A 20,622-nucleotide genomic window follows, 5' to 3' on the forward strand; every position below is an offset into this window, starting at 1 on the left:
TTAAAGAAAAAAAAATGAGAAATTGAATAAGGGGAAATAGAGGAAAAAAGAAAAACAATAACAGAACAAAGAAATCTGAAGAGTTGCATCTCTTGCTTCTTTGGGGAACTCCTAATTACTTCTACATGGAAACAATTTGTAAGCTGGGGGCCATTTTCTATTAGTTTGTTCTCTTTGGCTTAACTATAGGGTGTTAACACTTGATCATGGACTCTCCTTGTCTCTGGTTCATAGTGACTACAGCAGTGAGATGCATCCAAAGGTATTAGAAGGCATATTCATAAGTTTCCGGTCAGCAACTTCTTTACTTCTTAACAGGCCAAGAAAAATACGAGATGCCTTGGAAGTGTTGCATTGTTTAAAACAATGCTTAATAGCATTTTTAATCCCTTAATTATTGCTAAATTTTGATTTTAGTCCTTGTGATATTGGACTAATAATATTTAACCTTCAATTAATTGAAATGTGCACTTTTGATCCCTTTGCTCATGAATATTCATAAATTTTTCATAATTCTTAACCACTCCACCATTTAATTACCCATGTTTTATGTTAAGCTTGTATCGTCACTTCATATTTGACGGTAATATAGTTCTAAAAATAGTCCAAATATAGCATACTTCTACATAAAAGTGACCAAAAACACACATTTCAATATTTTAAATGTGCTTTGTCAGATATTACAACAACATCAACAACATACCCAGTGAAATCCCACAAGTGGGGTCTGGGGAGGGTAGGATGTACGCAAACTTTACCACTACCTCATGGAGATAGAGAGTCTGTTTCCGAAAGACCCTCGGCTCAAAAGTCACAATCCCAAGTAACAGAGAAAAACAATATATATAGCATAATGACCAAAAAAAAGAAAAACGATGCAAATTTTACAAGACAAGAACAATAACAGAAGCGAAGTAATGTGAAAATCAAAGGCAATAACAACATAACTATGATGGCACGCCTAGACCTACGACCAACCCTAAACCGACTCAAGGCAAGACACCATTCTATCCCTACTAGCCTTCTACCCTAATCCGCGACCTCCACTCCTTTCTATCTAAGGTCATATCCTCGGTGATATGAAGTAGCGTCATATTTTATCTAATCACCTCTCTCCAATACTTTTTGGACTAAAATAAGAAAAAACAATAATTTGGAGATCAAAAATGCTATTATCCCTATTTGATCTAACCATGATTGATTATATATTTCAATCATTGGCAGTAAATCATTCTTACATTCTGGATAAAACATAGGTAAGGCATCCTTCACGTCTTTAATTTGAAATTGACGAAGAAAACAATTTCTTGATCGGACTGTTGTAGTTGTTAATGACTTCTTGGTGCAATGACATTCTAAGTTGCTCGGACTCGGATGCGGGTATCTGATTTGGGTGTGATTCTTCATCTCATAAATTTTAGGATACGGGGTATGGATCTGAGCGTGGATATGGGTGTTGGGATAAGGGGCAGCCCGGTGCACTAAGCTCCCGCTATGCGCATGGTCCAGAGAAGGGCCCGACCACAAGGGTCTATTGTACGCAGCCTTACCTTGCATTTCTGCCAGAGGCTGTTTCGAAGGCTTGAACCCATGACTTCCTGGTCATATGTCAGCAAAGGTGCTGGGATACAACCAATAAAATTATATTACGACCTATAAAGTATATATGTAAAATAGTTAAAATTATTGAACTAAAACTAATAAAACTTAAATCTTTACAAACAACAATATTTTATTCTTATCTCGCATGATTTTGTTTTTCTAATATGTAACATAACTGTATATGACATAAACCCAGAAGTCAAAATCAAATACCAAATCATTCTATACTTCTTGGTCATAGAATGTGGTCAAAGTACCCAAGTTAAGTTGACCAAATCCTGTACAGATCCCACACCCACACCCACACCCACACCCATACCCATGTCGTGTCGACACGGGTGTGGCTGAGATTTTTAAGAGTCCGCACAACATAGGAGGCATTCATAGTCTTGTACTTCTAGTTCGTTGTTCTTTCATAAATGTGGTACATATGCAACTTTACGCTGTGTTAAGTTGAAACCGCTGAATTTACCAAGGCATTCATAGTCTTGTACTTCTAGTTCGTTGTTCTTTCATAAATGTGGTACATATGTAACTTTACGCTGTGTTAAGTTGAAACCGCTGAATTTACCAGGAGATTTTGAAAAAAATAAGTTAAAGGAATCTCTTTCTGTAGACTGCTGTAGCTGTTAAGGACTTCTTGGTGCAGTGACACGCATGCTCTTGTATCCTAAGGGGTCGTTTGGTGTGAAGGATAACATTAAATAATCCTAGAATTAAATTATGGTGTCAATTTGTTGTTTGGTTGACAAGTTCGGGATAACTTATTTCAGAATTAATAATTAGTACCGGGATAAGTTATCCCTCCCCTTGGGTGGTATAGTAATCCCGAGATAAAATAGAAAAAATGACAAAGATATTCCTTTAAACCCTTTTTATACATCACTTTTCACATTCATGTATATTCACATTATTTTTAATATCATACATAATAACATTCACAACCTTTACTATTCCTTATTTTTATAATAATTCTTCATATTTTTCTATTAAAAAATTACACCATATAGATATAATTTTTATTTATTAATTTATTTGACTAATTCCGAGATAACTTATCCCGGGATAAAATAGAAAAAATGACAAAGATATCCCTTTAAACCCTTTTTATACACCACTTTTCACATTCATGTTTATTCACATTATTTTTAATATCATGTATAATAACATTCACAACCTTCACTACTCCTTATTTTTATGATAATTCTTCATATTTTTTCTATTAAAAAATTACACCATATAAATATAATTTTTATTTATTTATTTATTTGACTAATTCCAGGATAAGTCATATTTTTCTATTAAAAAATTACATCATATAAATATAGTTTTTATTTATTAATTTATTTGACTAATTCTTATGAAAGGGAGCCTTGGAGTAACTGGTAAAGTTGCTGCCATGTGACCAGGAGGTCACGGGTTCAAACTTTGGAAACAGCCTTTGGCAGAAATGCAAGGTAAGGCTGCTTACAATAGACCCTTGTGGTCAGGTCCTTCCCCGGATCCCGAGCATAGCGGGAGCTTTAGTGCACCGGGCTGCCCTTTTTTTATTTGACTAATTTTTATGTTTATTTATATTTTGATTTCTCTACTACTAAATACATATTTTTAATTACATATTCTTTTAGTCACTTGAAAGCTTGTGTTTTATATATCAATTAAAATGAAAACTTTAATATTTTAAAATTAAAGAGTGATATTTGCTTAAATGAAGTGATATAAATGACAAATTCTCTTTTACTTTAACAAATTTAAGATGGAAGTTCTATTTTAAAGTTAAATAAGATGAAAACTTCAGTTTTAAATACATATGGTACCATCATGGGAATGCACACAAATATTTAAGCTAAATAAGATGAAAGTTTTAGTTTTAAGTATGAATAACTAAAGCTGGCAAAGAAAATATAAAAAACTAAATAAAGTGAAGGGTATTTTTGTAAACAAATAACTCATTCTTAAAATTTATGCAATGCATATTATTTTGAATATAACAAATCAAACAGTCAATAAGAAATAATTTCAGCATAACTTATCCCATCATAACTAATCCCATCATAATTTGTATTCAAACCAAATGACCCCTTAGTTGGTTGTTCTTTTGTTTGTGTAGTACATAGGCAGTGGTACACACTGTGTACAATCAAAACAGAAGAATCCACCCAGAGATTATGAAAAAAATCAAAATGAAAATATTTCCTATTGTAGACTGTTGTAGCTGTTAAGGACTTCTTAGTTCAGCGGCATCCATTCTCTTGTACTTTGGTGGTTTATTCTTTCATTCACGGGGTACATTGCTGTCTATTTGATTAAGCTTGAATTGCTATCTTTCAGGACGCAGTTTCTCGAGGACTTGCTAGAGCTGGAGTGGAAGTCATCCAATATGGGTGGGTGATGCTTTTCTTTCGGTCCTATTTGTAACTTATATGTGCTGACTGCTGACTACAGAGTCTTTGCTCATCTAACCCAGAACCTATAAAGAAGGGAATTTAATCATTTTAAGGTGATAGCTGATTCTATGTTCTTTTGGTTGCTGTATGGCCTACAGGGGAGACCTTTTTAATATGAAGATCTGAAAAGCAAATTGTAATTTCAAAGAGATCTAAGGAGTCTGAATATTCCCCCCCCCACCCCCACCCCCACCCAGAGATAAATCATTAACTCATTATGAATCTTCACATCTGTCCTAATCAAATAAAAAACTTCATATATGCCAGGACCAATGACCATTCATTAGAGATTTACGTAAGAATGTAGAGATTCGACAAATGGTTTCTATCAATCTGTTGTTCATTGTCTGTTTGGTATGTGCAGTAATTTGTAACCTACAGCTCGACTTGTTCTATGATCCAACCTCAGGTGTGGGTTTGGAATTTCTGCATGAGTACTAGTTAATTGGTTCTAAAGCTGATTACCTATAGTTTTCTAAAAGGAATCTTATGGATATGATTGGTTAAAATATCTTGGGTTGATACAACTGTAACCGGATATTTGATCCTTAATATACAACACAATGCTGAATAATGCCATCAAAGACATAGCTTGATTCAAATTTGTACAAAGACAACTTGCTTCATTCCCACCCCACCATTTCTTATTGGGTTTGTAAAGCGAGGAATTTTTGTTTGCCTATAGTTCGTGCACTTCCAATTAAGATGTCTACAAAATGTTGTAAGATTTGTTTTTGTTAATTAATTAACACGATTTTAGGAGACATTATTTTTCTTTAGTGTAATTATAGGAATACAACAACAACAACATACCTAGTGAAATCCCCCAAGTGGGCGTAATTATAGGAATATAATAGTTTTATTTATATTTCAATTGATTTTCTTTCCGTAATCAGTTATAGATTTCATGGTGTAAATACCTCTTCTCATGAGATGTAAAGACATACTGAAATACAAAGAAGCTTTCTCTTCTTTCTCCAAATCTACATCAAAGCCATTGCTGCCTTTTGAGGTGAGTTTTTTCTGCCTCGCAGCACTAGGTTTCCTTTTTCTCAAAAAGAGGTTGAGTTTTCTCCTTCGCTTACTATTACAGTAGCTTTTTGAGCCCTCTATTAGTGTAGTGGGAAAAGAAAATTAATACCACTATAGGCTTCCCCTACCTCCGGGCTCCATCAACCAAATCTCAGAAAACAGATCTGACAAAGACTATTGCACGGGCTACCAACAGTCGCAAATCCGGTTATACAGCTGGCTTCACCCGTCAACAAGTGCGATCCCCGGCGACTTTTTTTTGAAAAAACCCCCTAGGTTTCAGGCCTATTCTGACCCCACCTAGTTAGTTTCAATTTTTTCCTACTATTGGAGCTGGGGTTCCTATGACGTAATCTGACTTTTGCAATAATTTTATCTTTTCTTCTTCTAGAAAGGAATTCTATTTTCTAATTAGGAGTCTGATTAAAACTATGGGAGATACAAAGGCAGTGGATAATAATTCTCTTTCACAAATTAGTCCTGTGAAAACTGATTGAGTTGGCACGTATGTTTGCTTGGTCAAGGTCTTGTTTGCTTTATATTAAATATCTAAAATTTCTTGGTTATATTAATGGAGAGAAGAAAAACCTGCCACATCTTATAATGGTGTAGTTAACTTTGAGAATTCATTTGTTATGACAACTTTTTAATACTATGCATCTCGAATCTCTAAGCCAAATTTATTTCTTGATACTGCTGAAAATTTATTACTCTCGCATGGGTAATGATGTCTAGATTTTTGAGATTTGAAATAAAATTCATACCATAAAGCAAGGTGAGTTGACTATCACCGATTATATTCTGAGGTTAGTGGGTTATATGAGGAGCTCGAGTGTTATCAGGATTCTCCAAGCTAAGTGTACCAATGATACAGTTCTCTCTCAACAATTGACTGATAAGGAAAAGGTCTAATGATCTTCTGGCCAGTTTGAACCAAGATTGTGTTCAAATCAGGGTTCAAGAATAATGAGTAATGGGACTAGAAGCGGACGCGGGGGGGTGGGGGGTGGGTAGCTCAATATAGTTTCGTGGAACATGAGTGGCTGAATTGCGAAAGAAAGAGAAGCTTGCTTAAGAATCTCATTCTCACTTGGAAGCTAGATATAATGTACTTTCAAGAGACTAAGCTTCAGGGGGACATTTAAGAGATAATCAAAGAATTATGGGGGAATAGGTGGAGTGATTTTGCACAACTAGAGGATAGTGGGATGAGGGGGTTGGTATCATTCTAATGTGGATAAAAGGGATTGGAAGCTTGGGAACCTATTCCATTACTTGCAAACTCATCAGAAAGACTCAAGATTTCTCTTGGTATCTGACTAAGTGCGTATGCTCCTAATGACTAAGAAAAGGGAGGAGACTTGGGATGAAAGAAGTCACTAAAGAATGAGACGAAACAATTTAAAGCCTTAGCCAAACGACTTATTGACAGGAGGCTAAAAGGACAACTAGGGACAAAAAGAACATTATTTAGAGTCTAGGAAGGTAAGGGATTGGCTTGGCTGATTTAGTGTGCCATGGTTTGAGAACCATTAGCAAACATAATAGTGGGAAGGGACTGAGAGTAAGTAATATTAGACAATAAAGATTTGTTAACCAGAAATATGGTCAGAAGCGTCTGAGTCCATGAACCAAGGGCTAAGTGTGGTGGATTGTGAGATACAAGCAATAAGATTAATAGGATTACCAATCTGGGCAACGAAAATTATTGATGAAGATGTCTTCTTACTCGCCTGATACTGAAGAAAGTCATTGTATTCTACCTCAGGCAAAGAGAACAATTGATTGGCTGGATTACCTGTGGATTCAGTTTGAGCAATATGAGCATTCTTTGGTTTACCATGGAAAGAGTAGCACACATCTCGGGTATGTCCTAATTTGTTACAATAGCCACACCTTGGCCGTTGTTTCCCATACTAGCCTCCATGTCGATTTTCAGTTTGAATAAGTCTGAGATGCTAGAACAGAAGAATCTGCAGGTGGTACCGGATGACCAGACGACATAAGTGGTGCAACTATTCATAACAATTGAGCGAACGGGTCATTTACAACAGGAACAACTCGAGCTAGGCAAAATTTGATTACGCACTGTGTTAAGATCAGATGGAAGTCCAGCAAGTGTAACAACTAGAAACATCTTCTGACAATGCTTCAATTGCTTTTCAACATTTGGAGTGGCGGCCATTAACTCATTAAAATCTTCCATAACTGCCTAAACTTGTCCTAGATTAGTCGACATATCTGAGTCCTACTTTTTAAGGTTAGTCAACCGAGAAATCACATTATAAAAAGGAGATATGTCATTTTTGTATAGCCTACGAGCCTTTTCCCAAACTCAGAAGCAAGTTTGGAATGGTTGGAATAATGGCATCAACTTCGAATCAATAGATTTCCATAACAGACTACACAATTGAGCATCAGTGTTCTCCCATTTGCCCATATCTTTTTCAGTATTATCCTTGGTCTGTGTAACAAAGTGATCCTGAACACCTTGTCCCTTGCACCATAACTGAACAGAGGACCAAGATCAATAGTTCGCCAAGATCAATAGTTCGCATTACCTGTCAAAGGTTTTGTGGTGATGCCATGGTTTGGTTTGGGTTGTTGGAGCCCACAGATTTAGTGCTAAACATATCGGGTTCGAGAGACATGAAAACAGACCTATTAGTGTCCAAAAATAAAGTAAGTCCTGGAAAAAAACCCACCCTAGATCTGGAAAATTGCTTGTTGTCTCACTGGAAAAAAGGATGGAAAGTGTCCGGAAAACACCACACACGAGGATTCCGATCGTAATGGTAGTATTGCTAGATGCACAATACCCTTGAAGAGTGTGGAAATCTCGGAATAGTGGAGGTTTCGCTGGAAAAATGCTCAGGAATTTTGTTTTCTTATTTTATTCTTATTTTCTTACTAAAGAAAGCTTTGATACCATGTTAGAAGACGAGTTTGAGAGAGAATTCAACTTGATTATTCCCACAAGCTATTGGGGTTTAAATAGCTAAGTATGCATGTCTTAAAAAGGAAAGGAAATCAATACCTAATTAAAACATGAGTAAATCTAGGAGTAAATCAAGCTACCTACTATATTTATACATATGCCATAGAATATTCCTAGGATTCTAACACCTCCTATAAAGGGAAATCCACCTCTTAGATCAAGTCTTCGATCACCTGAAGATGGCACTGAAAGGCAAAAAGAGCAAAACCTTTCAGAACATTTTGCATATCCTAAATAAAAGCAAACTATGATTGCAAAATTGAAGGCCTTGCAAAACATGAGACTTGGAAACTTGTTACTTTGATGACTCTATTGAAAGAACAAATCAAGTTTGGTGGCTGAGGAATTCACTCAAATTTATGCAGTTGATTATCGGGAGACATTTGCCCCCATTGCAATGATGAACACTATGAGAATTATTTTTTCCTGTGTAGAATCTTGATTGAGACATACAACATTAGATGTGAAGAATGCATTCCTTCATAAAGCCTTAAAAGAGGAGGTGTATTGGGAGATCCCTTATGGATTACCTTAGAGCTTGGTTTGACAGATTTTGCAAAACAATGATCTCGTTTGATTACCAGCAAACAATGTCTATAACACCCTCTTCATAAGATATCAAATGGGTAAACTCACTCTTCTCATAGTTTATGTTTGATGACATAGTAATGACAGGAGGTGACCATATTGAACAAGCTGTTTGCTCAAGAATTTGAGATCAAAGATCTAGGTAAGTTGCAGTATTTCCTGGGGTTGAGGTTGCTATTTCAGAAAGAAGAATCTTTATTTCTTTAATGAAATAAATTCCAGATCTATTGAAGTTCAAAAATAAAATAAAATTCCCGATCTCTTGAAAGAAACTGGTATGACAGGTTGCAAGCCAGTAGAATCGCCTATTGAAAAGCAATTACAAGTTACAAACAGAAGATAAAGTTAAAGAGTCAGTTGATAAGAAGAGGTATCAGAGGTTGGTTGGTGGATTCATTTATCTCTCACACTAGATTATTAGACATAGCCTATTCAATAGCTTTATGAGTCAGTTCATGCATGATCCCCGAGATCCTTATGTGCTAGCTATCTTTCACATTTTGCTGTATCTTAAGTCTATACCAGGGAAATGCTTGCTTTTCTCTAAATATGGTCACCTCAACATTGAAGCTTTTACACACGCAGATTGGGCACAACTGACAAAAGATCTATGTATGATTACTGTACACTTGTAAGGAGGGAGTCTAATTATTTGGAGAAGCAAGAAGCAAAGTGTAGTTGCTAGATCTAGTGCAGAAGCAAAATATAGAGCTATGGCGAGGGTGTTTGTCAGCTTCTTTGGCTGCAAAAGTTGCAAAAGTTACAGAAGTTGCTGGAAGAACTGAGATTGTCTGAAAAAGGGAGACTTTCCTTGTACTGCGTCAACAAAGATGGAATTAATATAGCTCAGAATTCTCTTCAACTTGACTGAACAAAACATTAAAACTGATCGGCACTTCATCAAAGAGAAAGTTACTCGTGGTACCTTGAGTTTGCTTTGTGTATAGTCAGGAAAAAACTACTATTTGATGTGCTTCAAGAGGCAGCAAAAGAGCTTTCCATACTTTGGTTTGTAAGTTGGGCATGTGGGACATCTTGGCTCCAACTTGAGTGTTGTTGTTGTTGTTGTTGATTGTGTTAATTAATTAGCATGATTTTAGGAGTTATCGTTTTTCCTAGCGTAATTATACAACAACATACCCAGTGTAGTCCCACAAAGTGGGGTCTGGCGAGGATAGAGCCTAGCCTAATTATAGGAATATAGTATTTTTTTTAATTGTTATTGATTGTATTTTCTTAATTAGTCGTAGGATTCATTGTATAAGTAAAACCCTTCTTATAGAATGTAAAGACATTGGAATGCAAGGAAGCTTTCTTTTCTTTCCTAATATCCACAAGATTGAAGAGAGATAGGTGCATATCATCTTTCTTTGGTTTAAATTGTTTGTTTGATGTCATTCAAGTGATGACATGCCTAACGATGGTGCCTTTCTCTGCCCCACATCCCTCTTATTCCCCATGGTAGATTGGCATCCACTCCAGCCATGTTCAATAGCACTCTTACCGTAAACGAAGAATTTTCCTGTCCAGTGGATGGTTCCATAATGATAACAGGTGAGTGCATGAATTTTTTATCTAATATGAATTGCGATGTAAATTCAATAATAATTCTATCTTTGGAGGCGTAATACCATCTGTTACTTGCACATGGAGAAGTCCTGCTGCTTCCCTTGTATGGCAGCTTGGTTCACTGTTGGAGTTCATACAGTTCAATATTAATAGAATTGGCTTAATGCTGTAATTTTGTTTGCCAACAGCAAGCCATCTTCCCTACAACAGGAACGGGTTCAAGTTCTTTACAAGTGCGGGAGGACTTGGGAAGCCCGACATCAAAGATATCTTGGAGCGAGCTGCTGATATATACAGAAATATTGCAAATGATGATTCTAAAGGGGCGGAAACAGCTGCTTCTCTCAATGTTAAAAGAGTGGATTACATGTCTGTTTATGCATCTAATCTTGTAGCAGCAGTCCGCAAAGCTGCAGGAAATATAGGTATTTTTACCATGTATGTTTCTGGATTAATGAGAATATCATTGTTTTGAAGAAATGGATGCAAATCATAATGTTAATTTGTGATTGCACTACAATCAAAAGGTATTGACCTGCGACTAAGAATATTGTGTACTTCCAATCTAATGAAATATCCCGACTGTCTTCAGAGAATCTACCTTAATTGTTTTTCTTACCCAGTGTTGTTCAGGCTGTTGTTAGTGCTCATTCATCCTTTTTCTCTTTTCCTTCTTTTGTGGTTCAATTCTCAGAAAAGCCACTGGATGGATTCCATATCGTTGTTGATGCAGGGAATGGAGCAGGCGGATTCTTTGTGGTAAGTTTTTAGCCTTGTAGTGTGTCTTGACAGTTTTCACCTTCCATACATCGCATGAAAACCTTCTGAACCAAGAAAAACACCAACTATAACTTAAAAAAGAAAAACCAAGAAGAAAAAGATGTGTGTATGTCTGTGTTATTAATAGGGCTGGGTCTATTTCCATGACTTAACATACTTATAGGTACAATTTCCACGACACCCTTACCAGGATTTATCTGTCCCCACGCACCCCCATGGTCCAATCTCACATCACCGATCAGGCCTTTCACCATTATCGTTGTCAGATTCAATGGTTTTGATATCTCTAGGAATATAGAGAAACTTAGTGATCTGACAGCTTCCTTTTGATTAGTTAATCACACAAAAATTTCTCATCCTACCAAAGTTGCAGAGGAAAAGAGCGGTTGGACTACGTGTAAATTAGACCCCAAGATAAAAAAATATATACACTCCATTGTGTATCATCTGGTAACTATCAAGGAAAGAAACAGTAGGACCTTTTGAAGGAGTGAGGAATTCAATTAAGAGTAAAAAATGGCATCTGTTGTACTTGTTTTTGTAATGTCACAAGGAAATTCCATGTTGTATAGATGGATGATTAGACTTTTGGGATGTCTAGTACACAGTTCTATCAAAACAACTTTGTATAGTCAAATTCATTTTGGTCTACATCATAAAAAAAGATATTTTAGGAATTATTTTTTATTGGGACCTCGAAGACTAAGACTCTTGATGAAAATTAAAACTGGGAAAATTTTCTTATGTTCTGACAATTATCTGTAAAGAATGTTTACTCAATGGAAGCCTAATCGCTTATTAATTTGGTCGCAAGTTCAACAGGCTATTGGCAGTCGACAGATGACAGCAAATTAATGATGTGAAATCTTCCTTTTTCTACCGATTACTATTGTTTCAGTAAAAGTTCAATCTAGGATGCATCTAGTGATCTTTCTCTTTCGTCTGTGTTATCTACAATAGATTATAGTAATAGGATTACTTCAACACCTGATTGTAGTAGCTAAGGAGAATCTAAAGCCTTAAAAAGTCTTGATTGAAGATTGGAGGGGATGGAGAAGAAAGATTAGGTATAGGGCATTTTAGTCTTCAAAATTGTGAATGCGTGGATAAGTGTATTAGGGCGTGGATTCTCTCCTTTTTGTATACGATTATATATGGGTGAGCTTCTCATTCTGAATTAAATTATTTATCTTAATGTGGGTGTATATACACAGATGTATACACACACAAAAAATAAATAAATGTGTATGTGTGGCATGATAGATAAAGGGAATTTTTCGTTTTGAAGGTGTTGATAAGCATATCAGGGTGCACAAATTCGTTATCTATACAAATACATATGCGTATGTGTTGATTGTGTTAATTATATACTAGATTCAGAGATGATGTGCCAGGGGTGATGTGCAAGTTAGACGTAGAAAAGGCTTATGATCACCTTAATTGGAACTGTCTAATCAGCACACTTAGACAGATGGGGTTTGGGGCTAGGTGGCTCAAATGGATTGAATTCTGCATTAAAACCACCAGGTTCTCTATTTTGATAAATGGAGAGCCTGCAGATTTTTTCCCAGCAGAAAGGGGTCTTAGGCAAGGGGACCCATTGTCACCCTTTCTGTTTATTATTGCCATGGAGGAACTGGAAAGTTTGCTAAGAAAGGTTTCAATCAATAACTGGATAAGAGGATTCGACATAAAAACAGGCCAATGAAGTTATGGAATTGACACACCTATTATATGCAGATGATACAGTGGTGTTTTTGTGAAGCGGTACAGGAGCAAATATGTTACCTCAGGGTAATATTGGTGGTTTTTGAAGCATGCTCAGGGCTGAGAGTGAACTGGAGGAAGAGCAGCATTTTTCCAGTCAATGAAGTTCAGGAGATACAGATACTAGTAGATATTCTGAAATGCAAGATAGAGAAAATGCCCACAATCTATTTAGGCATGCCATTGAGTGCTAAAGACAAGACACTCCACATTTGGGATGGGATAATTGAAAAAACTGAGAGAAGGCTGGCCTTGTGGAAATCACAATATCTTTCACTAGGAGGGAGAGTTACATTAATCAATACAGTACTGCACAGCTTACCAACATATGTAATGTCTCTTTTCCCTATTCCTGGGAAAGTGGTTAAGACTCTAGACAAGCTAAGAAGGGATTTCTTATGGCAAGGGAACAAAATTGAGAAGAGCTTCAGGTGAAGTGGGCTACTGTCCAACAAAGCAAAAGATATGGTGTTCTAGGAGTGAGAAACCTAAAATTACAAAATGAAAGTTTGATCATGAAGTGGCTCTGGAGGTACAATCAAGAGGACCAGCCCTTGTGGAAGGGAGTGATATCCCATAAATATGGACAGAATGAGCAGTGGTGTACAAATGAAGTGATTACCACCTACGGAGTTGGGGTTTGGAGGTCCATTAGAAATCTCTGGTTGACACTCAAGGCTAACACAAAGGTCAAAGTTGGAGGGGGGGGGATAAAATCTCTTTCTGGAAAGAGGATTGGAGTGGTCATGGCACCTTACAGTCTCTATTTCCAGGACTCTTTTCTCTATGTGTAAATCCTGAGTGCAACATACAGGAAATGTGGTCACCACATGGATGGAACTTGGTTTTTAGGACGATGCTTAATGATTGGGAAATACCCTGGGTAACAGATTTGCTGAAGATGATTGTTGGATTCCCAGGTACCAACATGGAAGAAGAAAAATTGATTTGGGGGCACCACAAGGATGACTTGTTCTCTGTAAATAAAGTTTACAAATGGGGATCAGTAGAAACTTCAGGTAGATCAGCAGGTCCTTGGAATACCATTTGGAAGAGTGTGGCTCCACCAAAGGTGAAGTGCTTTACTTGGTTAGTGTCTAAGAGAGCCTGCTTGACACATGAGGCTATGCAGAAAAGGGGAATTAATATAGCCTCTAGATGTACACTTTGCAAAGAGGAATTTGAGACAAACAAGCACCTCTTTCTTCACTGCAAAGTGACTGCACAAGTGTGGGAACTCTTCTTCAACATAGCTAATCTGAACTGGAGCATGCCAGAGCACACAGAAGACCTCCTTAGCTGCTGGATGAAGAGAGGAGGCAGTAAGAGTCAAAAGAGGTGGTGGAGAACAGTTCCAGCTTGCATATGGTGGATTATATGGAAGGAGAGAAATCAGAGGATCTTTCAAGGGAAAGAATGCTCTGTACAGGAGATCAAGTGGAAAGTTATTACTATGTTAGGTTTTTGGTGTAAAGAACAGAATATAGAAGAAGAAATCCAATTAGTGGATTTTATAGGATCCTTGTAAGTATCCACAACTCTTTTGTAAATTTTTGGAGGTGGCCAGCATAGCCCTGAATGCTGATGAATACAAATTTACCAATTTCAAAAAAAAAAAGAATATTGCTGAAAATGTGGAGATATCTAGGGAAATGATTTTGGGAGAAATTAAGCTTCTTACCAGGGAAAAACTGTCTTCGGATGAAATTAAGCTTCTTACTCCTAACCAAACTTAACTCACTTTTTGTTGCCACATCTAATTCTGTGCTATTAGGTACCACCTTTTAATGAAACTGGTTGAGCCGTTGGGACTTCTCAAAACATTTTAAACTTTCTATGCACATGTTTATCACACTATTCTAAAGTCTTAAATTAAAAATAGGTGTAACTAGGAAGTTTGAGGAATTAAGTTCTGAAGATAAATAGCTCCAACCTTTTTTTAATTAGCTACCTCAATATGAAGTAAGAATTATTGTCTGCTTTTAGTCTGATGTCTTCTCTAGCTTCTTATTTTGGGACTGTGATATAGAGAACCACTTATTGGTGATATAATTCCTCAAATCCTTGGACGGTATTACAGGGCTAGTTCACGACTAATCAGTCATCTGATGGTTTAACTGTTTTTTTGCTTCTGTATTTAGATTAGTGTGATTATCTCATTCTGATCTTTATGTATTTGATTGACTATGCAGTTACCATTGTCCGTCTCTGCAGTCAATGATATGTAGTTGTTAGGAGCTTCTAGGAGTTGTGAAAGATGAGGAATTACAGATAGGGGGACTGGAGAATGAACAAGAAAAACCAAGAAGTTGAGAGAAAGCTAGTACTACATGATTGAGAAATTTTAAATACTTTTAATTGCCAAAAGATATTGCTACACTCTCTTTTGCTGCCATGCTAACGTGATCCCACTTTCCTGAACTATAAATCTATCCGTACTCTCTATACCTTTTTCAATAATATACCCTGCAAAAGTTAAATGAAAACTGCATATAATACCCTAAAACTTATCAAAATATCAGCTTTATGTCTTCCATTAGGTGTAGTTTCTTTGGAATACGTTGTAAATTAGCTCTCGAGATCTGTGCCAGCCTGTTAAGTCAAATTAAGGCGGTTACACTAGAAAGGATATGTTTTTACTTGATATATTGTCTTTCAACTCTTGTCAATGTGTGAGGAACTAAAATGCCTCAATAATTTTTATCAATTGAAGCTTCACTAGGGGAAAGGAGACTGAAGGACCATGTAAAAGGTCTTTAAGATATATTGAAATCTGTTTATAATCTTAATTTGTAACTTAAATTTTCTCAGGGTATATCACTTTAACCTTTTTTTTTTCCATTGTTGCTCTTTAGATGCTTTGATCATGTTCTTATTTTGCTGGATTTTCAGGGGAAGGTGCTTGAGCCTCTGGGTGCAATTACTTCTGGTAGTCAGTTCTTGGAGCCAGATGGTAAGATATAACCTGCAATTTTCACATACAAATTTCTCTGTGACTCTTGGTAATTATTTGATTCTCATGCTAGGTTTATTTCCCAATCATATACCTAACCCAGAGGATAAGACAGCCATGAAAGCTATCACCAAGGCAGTACTTGATAACAGGGCTGATTTGGGAATCATCTTTGATACAGATGTTGACAGGTGATGTGCCATATACAAGTCTTTTCTTTCAATGGAAGTAGTCGTTTCCCTTTTCTGATATGTGTTCTGGTCAGGTCTGCCGCTGTGGATTCAAGTGGTCGTGAATTTAACCGAAATCGTTTGATTGCTTTAATGTCCGCAATTATTTTGGAGGAAGTGAGTATCTCCTTTTGACAAATGTCTCTAGAACTCCTCTAACAAGCATCTTAACTGTTTGCTACTTTTGTTAATGTTTGACCAGCATCCTGGGACCACTATTGTCACAGACAGTGTAACATCAGATGGGCTGACAACATTTATTGAAAAGAATCTAGGTCAGATGAGAAGTCAAAGTCACCTGTTATACCCTTGTTATGAGAATGGATGCTAAATTTAATAATATTATTGCAGGAGGGAAGCATCACAGGTTCAAAAGAGGATACAAGAATGTAATTGATGAGGCTATTCGTCTGGTACGATTTGGTTATTTGATGCATGGTTCTGATGGTAGCATTTCAATGGTCCCTTCATCTTTGCAAACATATTAGCACATCCATCATAAGATGGATCTTATCATGGTCTTATTTTTTTGAAAATTGTAACTTTTTCATCTATATATCCACAGGTATACTACAATGATGTAGTCCCCCTTCCAAAACATATTACAACCTAACAGACTCTATCTGTGTTTTTTGTCACAAATAGTCTAAAACATCAAAATGGTCTTCTGCCTCTACTAATACTTCCTGTTTACACCAAAAATAACAAAGAGCTAAGCAATTCATCTTAAAAATCTGTAAATTGTTCTTCTTGCCCTCAAAACACCTTTGATTCCTTTCTTTCCACACTGTCCACCATATGCAAGCTGGGACAATCTTCCATCTCCCCTCCTTTACTGAAGTATTACCCACATTGATCCAGCAATTTAGTAGTTGTGCTATGTTCCTTGGTTTCTTCCAAGTGATCTTCCTAAGACTGCTGAATATTCTCCATAGTTGATCTGCCTACTTGCAATGCATAAATAGATGGTTGACTTGTCTCTGCCTGTTCCTCACATAAGTAGCACCTTGAGCACAGTTGGAACTTCTTCTTCCTCAAATTTTCTTGTGTTAGCACTGCTTCCTTTTCTAGTAGCCACGTGAAGCAATTTACCTTTTATGGGATTTTAGTTCTCCACATCATCTTCCATGGCCAGTGCTCCATCCTATCATTTGATTGATTAAGGTCTTTGTAAGCTGAATTGACACTGAAAGACCCCTTTGCTGCCAATATTCCAAACAACCTTATCTTCCCCTTCACTCAGATTACTATATTGTGCCATTGTGTCATGGAAAGACACTATATTTCCCATCTACCAATCATTTAAGTTCCTCCTAAGATGCAAGTTCCACCCCTGTTCTGTCCACATCCCAGACACTGTTGCATTTTGTAGGAGGCTTAGTGCATACAAGTCTGGAAATAATTGTTTCAGGGGTCTTTGGGTTATCCATTTGTCCTCCCTGAATAACACTTTCGTGCCATTTCCCACCTGGAATATACGGCATCCATATGGTGTGGTCACCATCTTTGTCATCCACCTATTCTCCATTTCATATTTTGCCTTGACCACTTCTTTCCATAGCATATTCTCTCCTGTCATTAAACTTCCACAACCGTTTTAACATAAGGCTTTTGTTTTGTCTTTCCATGTTCCTGATCCCCATTCCCCCCTCTTTCTTATTTTTTATGACCTCTTCCCACTTGACTGAATGGAACTTCTTTTTATCTTCATTTCCCTGCCACAAGAAGTTTCTTCTCAAAGCATCTATCCTCTTCATGACATTGTCTGGTGCTGGGAATGCAGACATCATGTTGCTATCTGAGACACTAGGCAATTGGACAATTATTTGGTTGCCTGGATTGTCCAATTGCCTAGTGGCTCAGATAGCAACATGATGTCTTAACTAAAATGGTTCCGATTCTGTTTCATGTGCTTGTGGTCGTCATGTCATAGCATTCTTTTATTCACCTTTCTCTAGTGGAAGTACCATCTCTCCAAAATATAGTAATTGTAGGTATATTTTAGCTTGATCCAATTCTGATGTCCTTTACATTTTGTATTGTGTCAAAAAATCTCCACCAACCCCAAAAAAGAAAAAGAATTCCTCTTTCTTGGAAAGGTCTAATATTCTGAACACTTTTTTACTACAGAAAGTTGTGTGAGACCACTTGTTTCTTTGCAAACTCTTTTGCCTTTTAGTAAAGAAAAAGGTGAGCTCTGATCCCTGACCTCCGTTCGGCATTTATCAACTTATCTCAAACTCTAACGTTTTGTTTATAATTCATGGATTTACTAGTTTCTACCAAGAATTTGATGCATTGTGCTAAGTGCTTTTATTAATTCTTTAACTAGACAAGCATGTGACTAGTTTTAGGAGAGAATGCTTTCATCTGAACTTTCCCTTGCTTCTATTGGAATTTTTTTAACTTCGTTCACCTGGGGTGATAAAGTAATCTGAAATGGGAGAAGCTAGCAACACGAACTTGTGGATTTATTTCTGAAATTGAGTGCATTCTTCAATATAATCACAAACTTTCAGGATTGAGCCTTGAGACAAACTGGAATCCTCCGAAAACTAATCATCTTTTTCTTCATGAGCTTAGTCTAGTATGGTACATTTGAACTTGCTGAACTTATCTGCTTGAAGAAATTATCGCCTCAAACTCCAAAACTATGATAAACTCATATGCCTAAAAAGATGGCTTATGACTCTGGCCAATTCCAATTTCTTTGCTTTTCTAGTATTTCTTTAAATCTTTGTTGCCAAGCTTTAAGTTTCTCTGAGACAGATTGTACTTAATAGTAGAATATTTATAGAACTCTGTTGGTGAAGAAGCACATTTGGCTATTGAAACTAGTGGCCATGGAGCTCTCAAGGAGAATCATTGGCTTGATGATGGTGCATACCTTATGGTACATTTCTGCCGAAACTAATATCTGGGTTCTATGATTTTTGTTGTCAGTATAGTTTCTAAAGCTCGTCTATTGGTTTTCGTCACTTGCAGGTGAAGTTACTGAATAAGCTTGCATCAGCTAGAACATCAGGACTAGGCGGCGGCAGCAAAGTCTTGACTGACATGGTGGAGGGCCTCGAAGAACCAGCTGTTGCTGTTGAACTTAGACTAAAGATTGATCAGAATCACCCAGATCTTCAAGGAGGGTATGCTACGGTGTCCGTCTCAATTTAATTTGGCTATGCTTATTGTATTTCTGTAAATTGAGGAACATGCTTGTGTATCCAGATCCTTCCGTGATTATGGTGAAGCAGTGTTAAAGCAACTTGAGAATACAGTTGAGTCGGATGCTAAGCTTCTGAAAGCACCTGTTAACTATGAAGGGGTAAGCTTTTAACGATTTTTTTCCAAGCATAAGTAGATGAGGTTATTCTTGTTGATATCATTGAATTTTTATCATAGTTCCTTCAAATTGGAGCATAGTGAGCATCAATTGTTTATGGCCAGCATATTTCGTTTGTTTAGTCGTAGTCATTGCATGTGCTGAATCATCATATGTATCCTGCTGTTGGTCTGACCTTCTTTTACTATCAATTGCTGATCCTTAGACATCTGCACACATATATTGGGAGTCTAATGATCAATTTTGTTTAATGACAGGTTAGAGTTTCTGGTTATGGCGGGTGGTTCCTTCTAAGACTCTCACTACATGACCCTGTTCTACCCCTTAATATTGAGGTTAAAACTATTCCTTTTGATGATTTGTGAAGCTCTTGCAATTTTCTGCAACTACAATAATCTGATATTAGACTATATGATCATTTTAGGCACAAAGCAAGGAGGATGCTGTAAAACTTGCTCATGATGTGCTTGATGCTGTGAACGAGTTCACCGCTCTTGATACCTCCGCCTTAACTAAATTTGTTGGAGTATGAGTTTGCATTGAGTTTATCTGTCGTCTAGATGATCATCAAAATTTGGACGACTTGACCTCAGTGCCGCTGACATGTTGGATCTTTGAAATTTGGAACCTTTCTGGCATAGTAAAGCTTTTTTTTTTTTTTTAAAAAAAACAAATCAAGAGCTGTATATAATAAAGTTGCACAATCTGTCTGTGAATGATCGCTACCAGGAGACAATTGTGATTACTTTGTTTACGGTAGTAGTTTTGGTGCATCATTTACTTCAAGAAGTGCAGATGTAAGAATGCCCTATTCCACTTCAATAGTTCATTAAATTAAGTAATCTCTCACCTGTGAAAGAAGATTAGAAAGATGGGTAGAAGTCAAGGAAAATAAATGAGGGGGAAGAAGAATACCAAAAATTCTCAGTTGTCTTAGCAATGTCGAGTAATCAGTTTTTACACACAATTGATCTCAGTTGTTGGATGCACAACCTCTGAGGATACTATCAGCCCTCGTGTGTTGTCATTCGAGTGCATTAACCAACTAATTCCCAATGAAATGTGGGAACTAAAGCTTCAGATAATTCTAATGATCCCATGTTGCATCTTCCGAATTCAGATTGGCCCAAAATGTGCTAACACCTTTATTGTCACTCTTGTTATTTCTTTGCAAAATAGTCGAGGGATTGCCCGCCCATCTAGACTCAACGGAGGTTAGCATAGTGCTTTGAGCCTGTACCGCTGGTCCTACCCTTTTCTTTAATTGACAAGCATGAAATGCTGGATGAATTTGTGATCTTGTTAGTAGCTAAAGCTAT

The 20,622-nt window shown here is 36.8% G+C and overlaps 1 protein-coding gene across 2 annotated transcripts in view; it reads left to right on the forward strand.

The window, feature by feature from the left end:
* LOC129904982 (uncharacterized) overlaps positions 1-20,141 on the forward strand; it is a 28,502-nt gene extending 8,361 nt beyond the window's left edge. For both annotated transcript variants that reach the window (XM_055980389.1, XM_055980390.1), the window contains 14 exons: positions 3,934-3,986; positions 10,133-10,221; positions 10,425-10,661; positions 10,931-10,995; positions 15,676-15,736; positions 15,810-15,927; positions 16,002-16,083; positions 16,169-16,241; positions 16,318-16,379; positions 18,764-18,859; positions 18,952-19,106; positions 19,189-19,285; positions 19,561-19,638; positions 19,728-20,141. In XM_055980389.1, the coding sequence (XP_055836364.1) occupies positions 3,934-3,986; positions 10,133-10,221; positions 10,425-10,661; positions 10,931-10,995; positions 15,676-15,736; positions 15,810-15,927; positions 16,002-16,083; positions 16,169-16,241; positions 16,318-16,379; positions 18,764-18,859; positions 18,952-19,106; positions 19,189-19,285; positions 19,561-19,638; positions 19,728-19,835 (1,374 nt within the window). In that variant the 3' untranslated portion in view covers positions 19,836-20,141. The remainder of the gene's footprint in view (positions 1-3,933; positions 3,987-10,132; positions 10,222-10,424; positions 10,662-10,930; positions 10,996-15,675; positions 15,737-15,809; positions 15,928-16,001; positions 16,084-16,168; positions 16,242-16,317; positions 16,380-18,763; positions 18,860-18,951; positions 19,107-19,188; positions 19,286-19,560; positions 19,639-19,727) is intronic.
* The last annotated feature ends 481 nt before the right edge of the window (positions 20,142-20,622 follow it).

The sequence above is a fragment of the Solanum dulcamara genome, chromosome 10, assembly GCF_947179165.1.
Source record: "Solanum dulcamara chromosome 10, daSolDulc1.2, whole genome shotgun sequence".
NCBI lineage: Eukaryota > Viridiplantae > Streptophyta > Magnoliopsida > Solanales > Solanaceae > Solanum > Solanum dulcamara.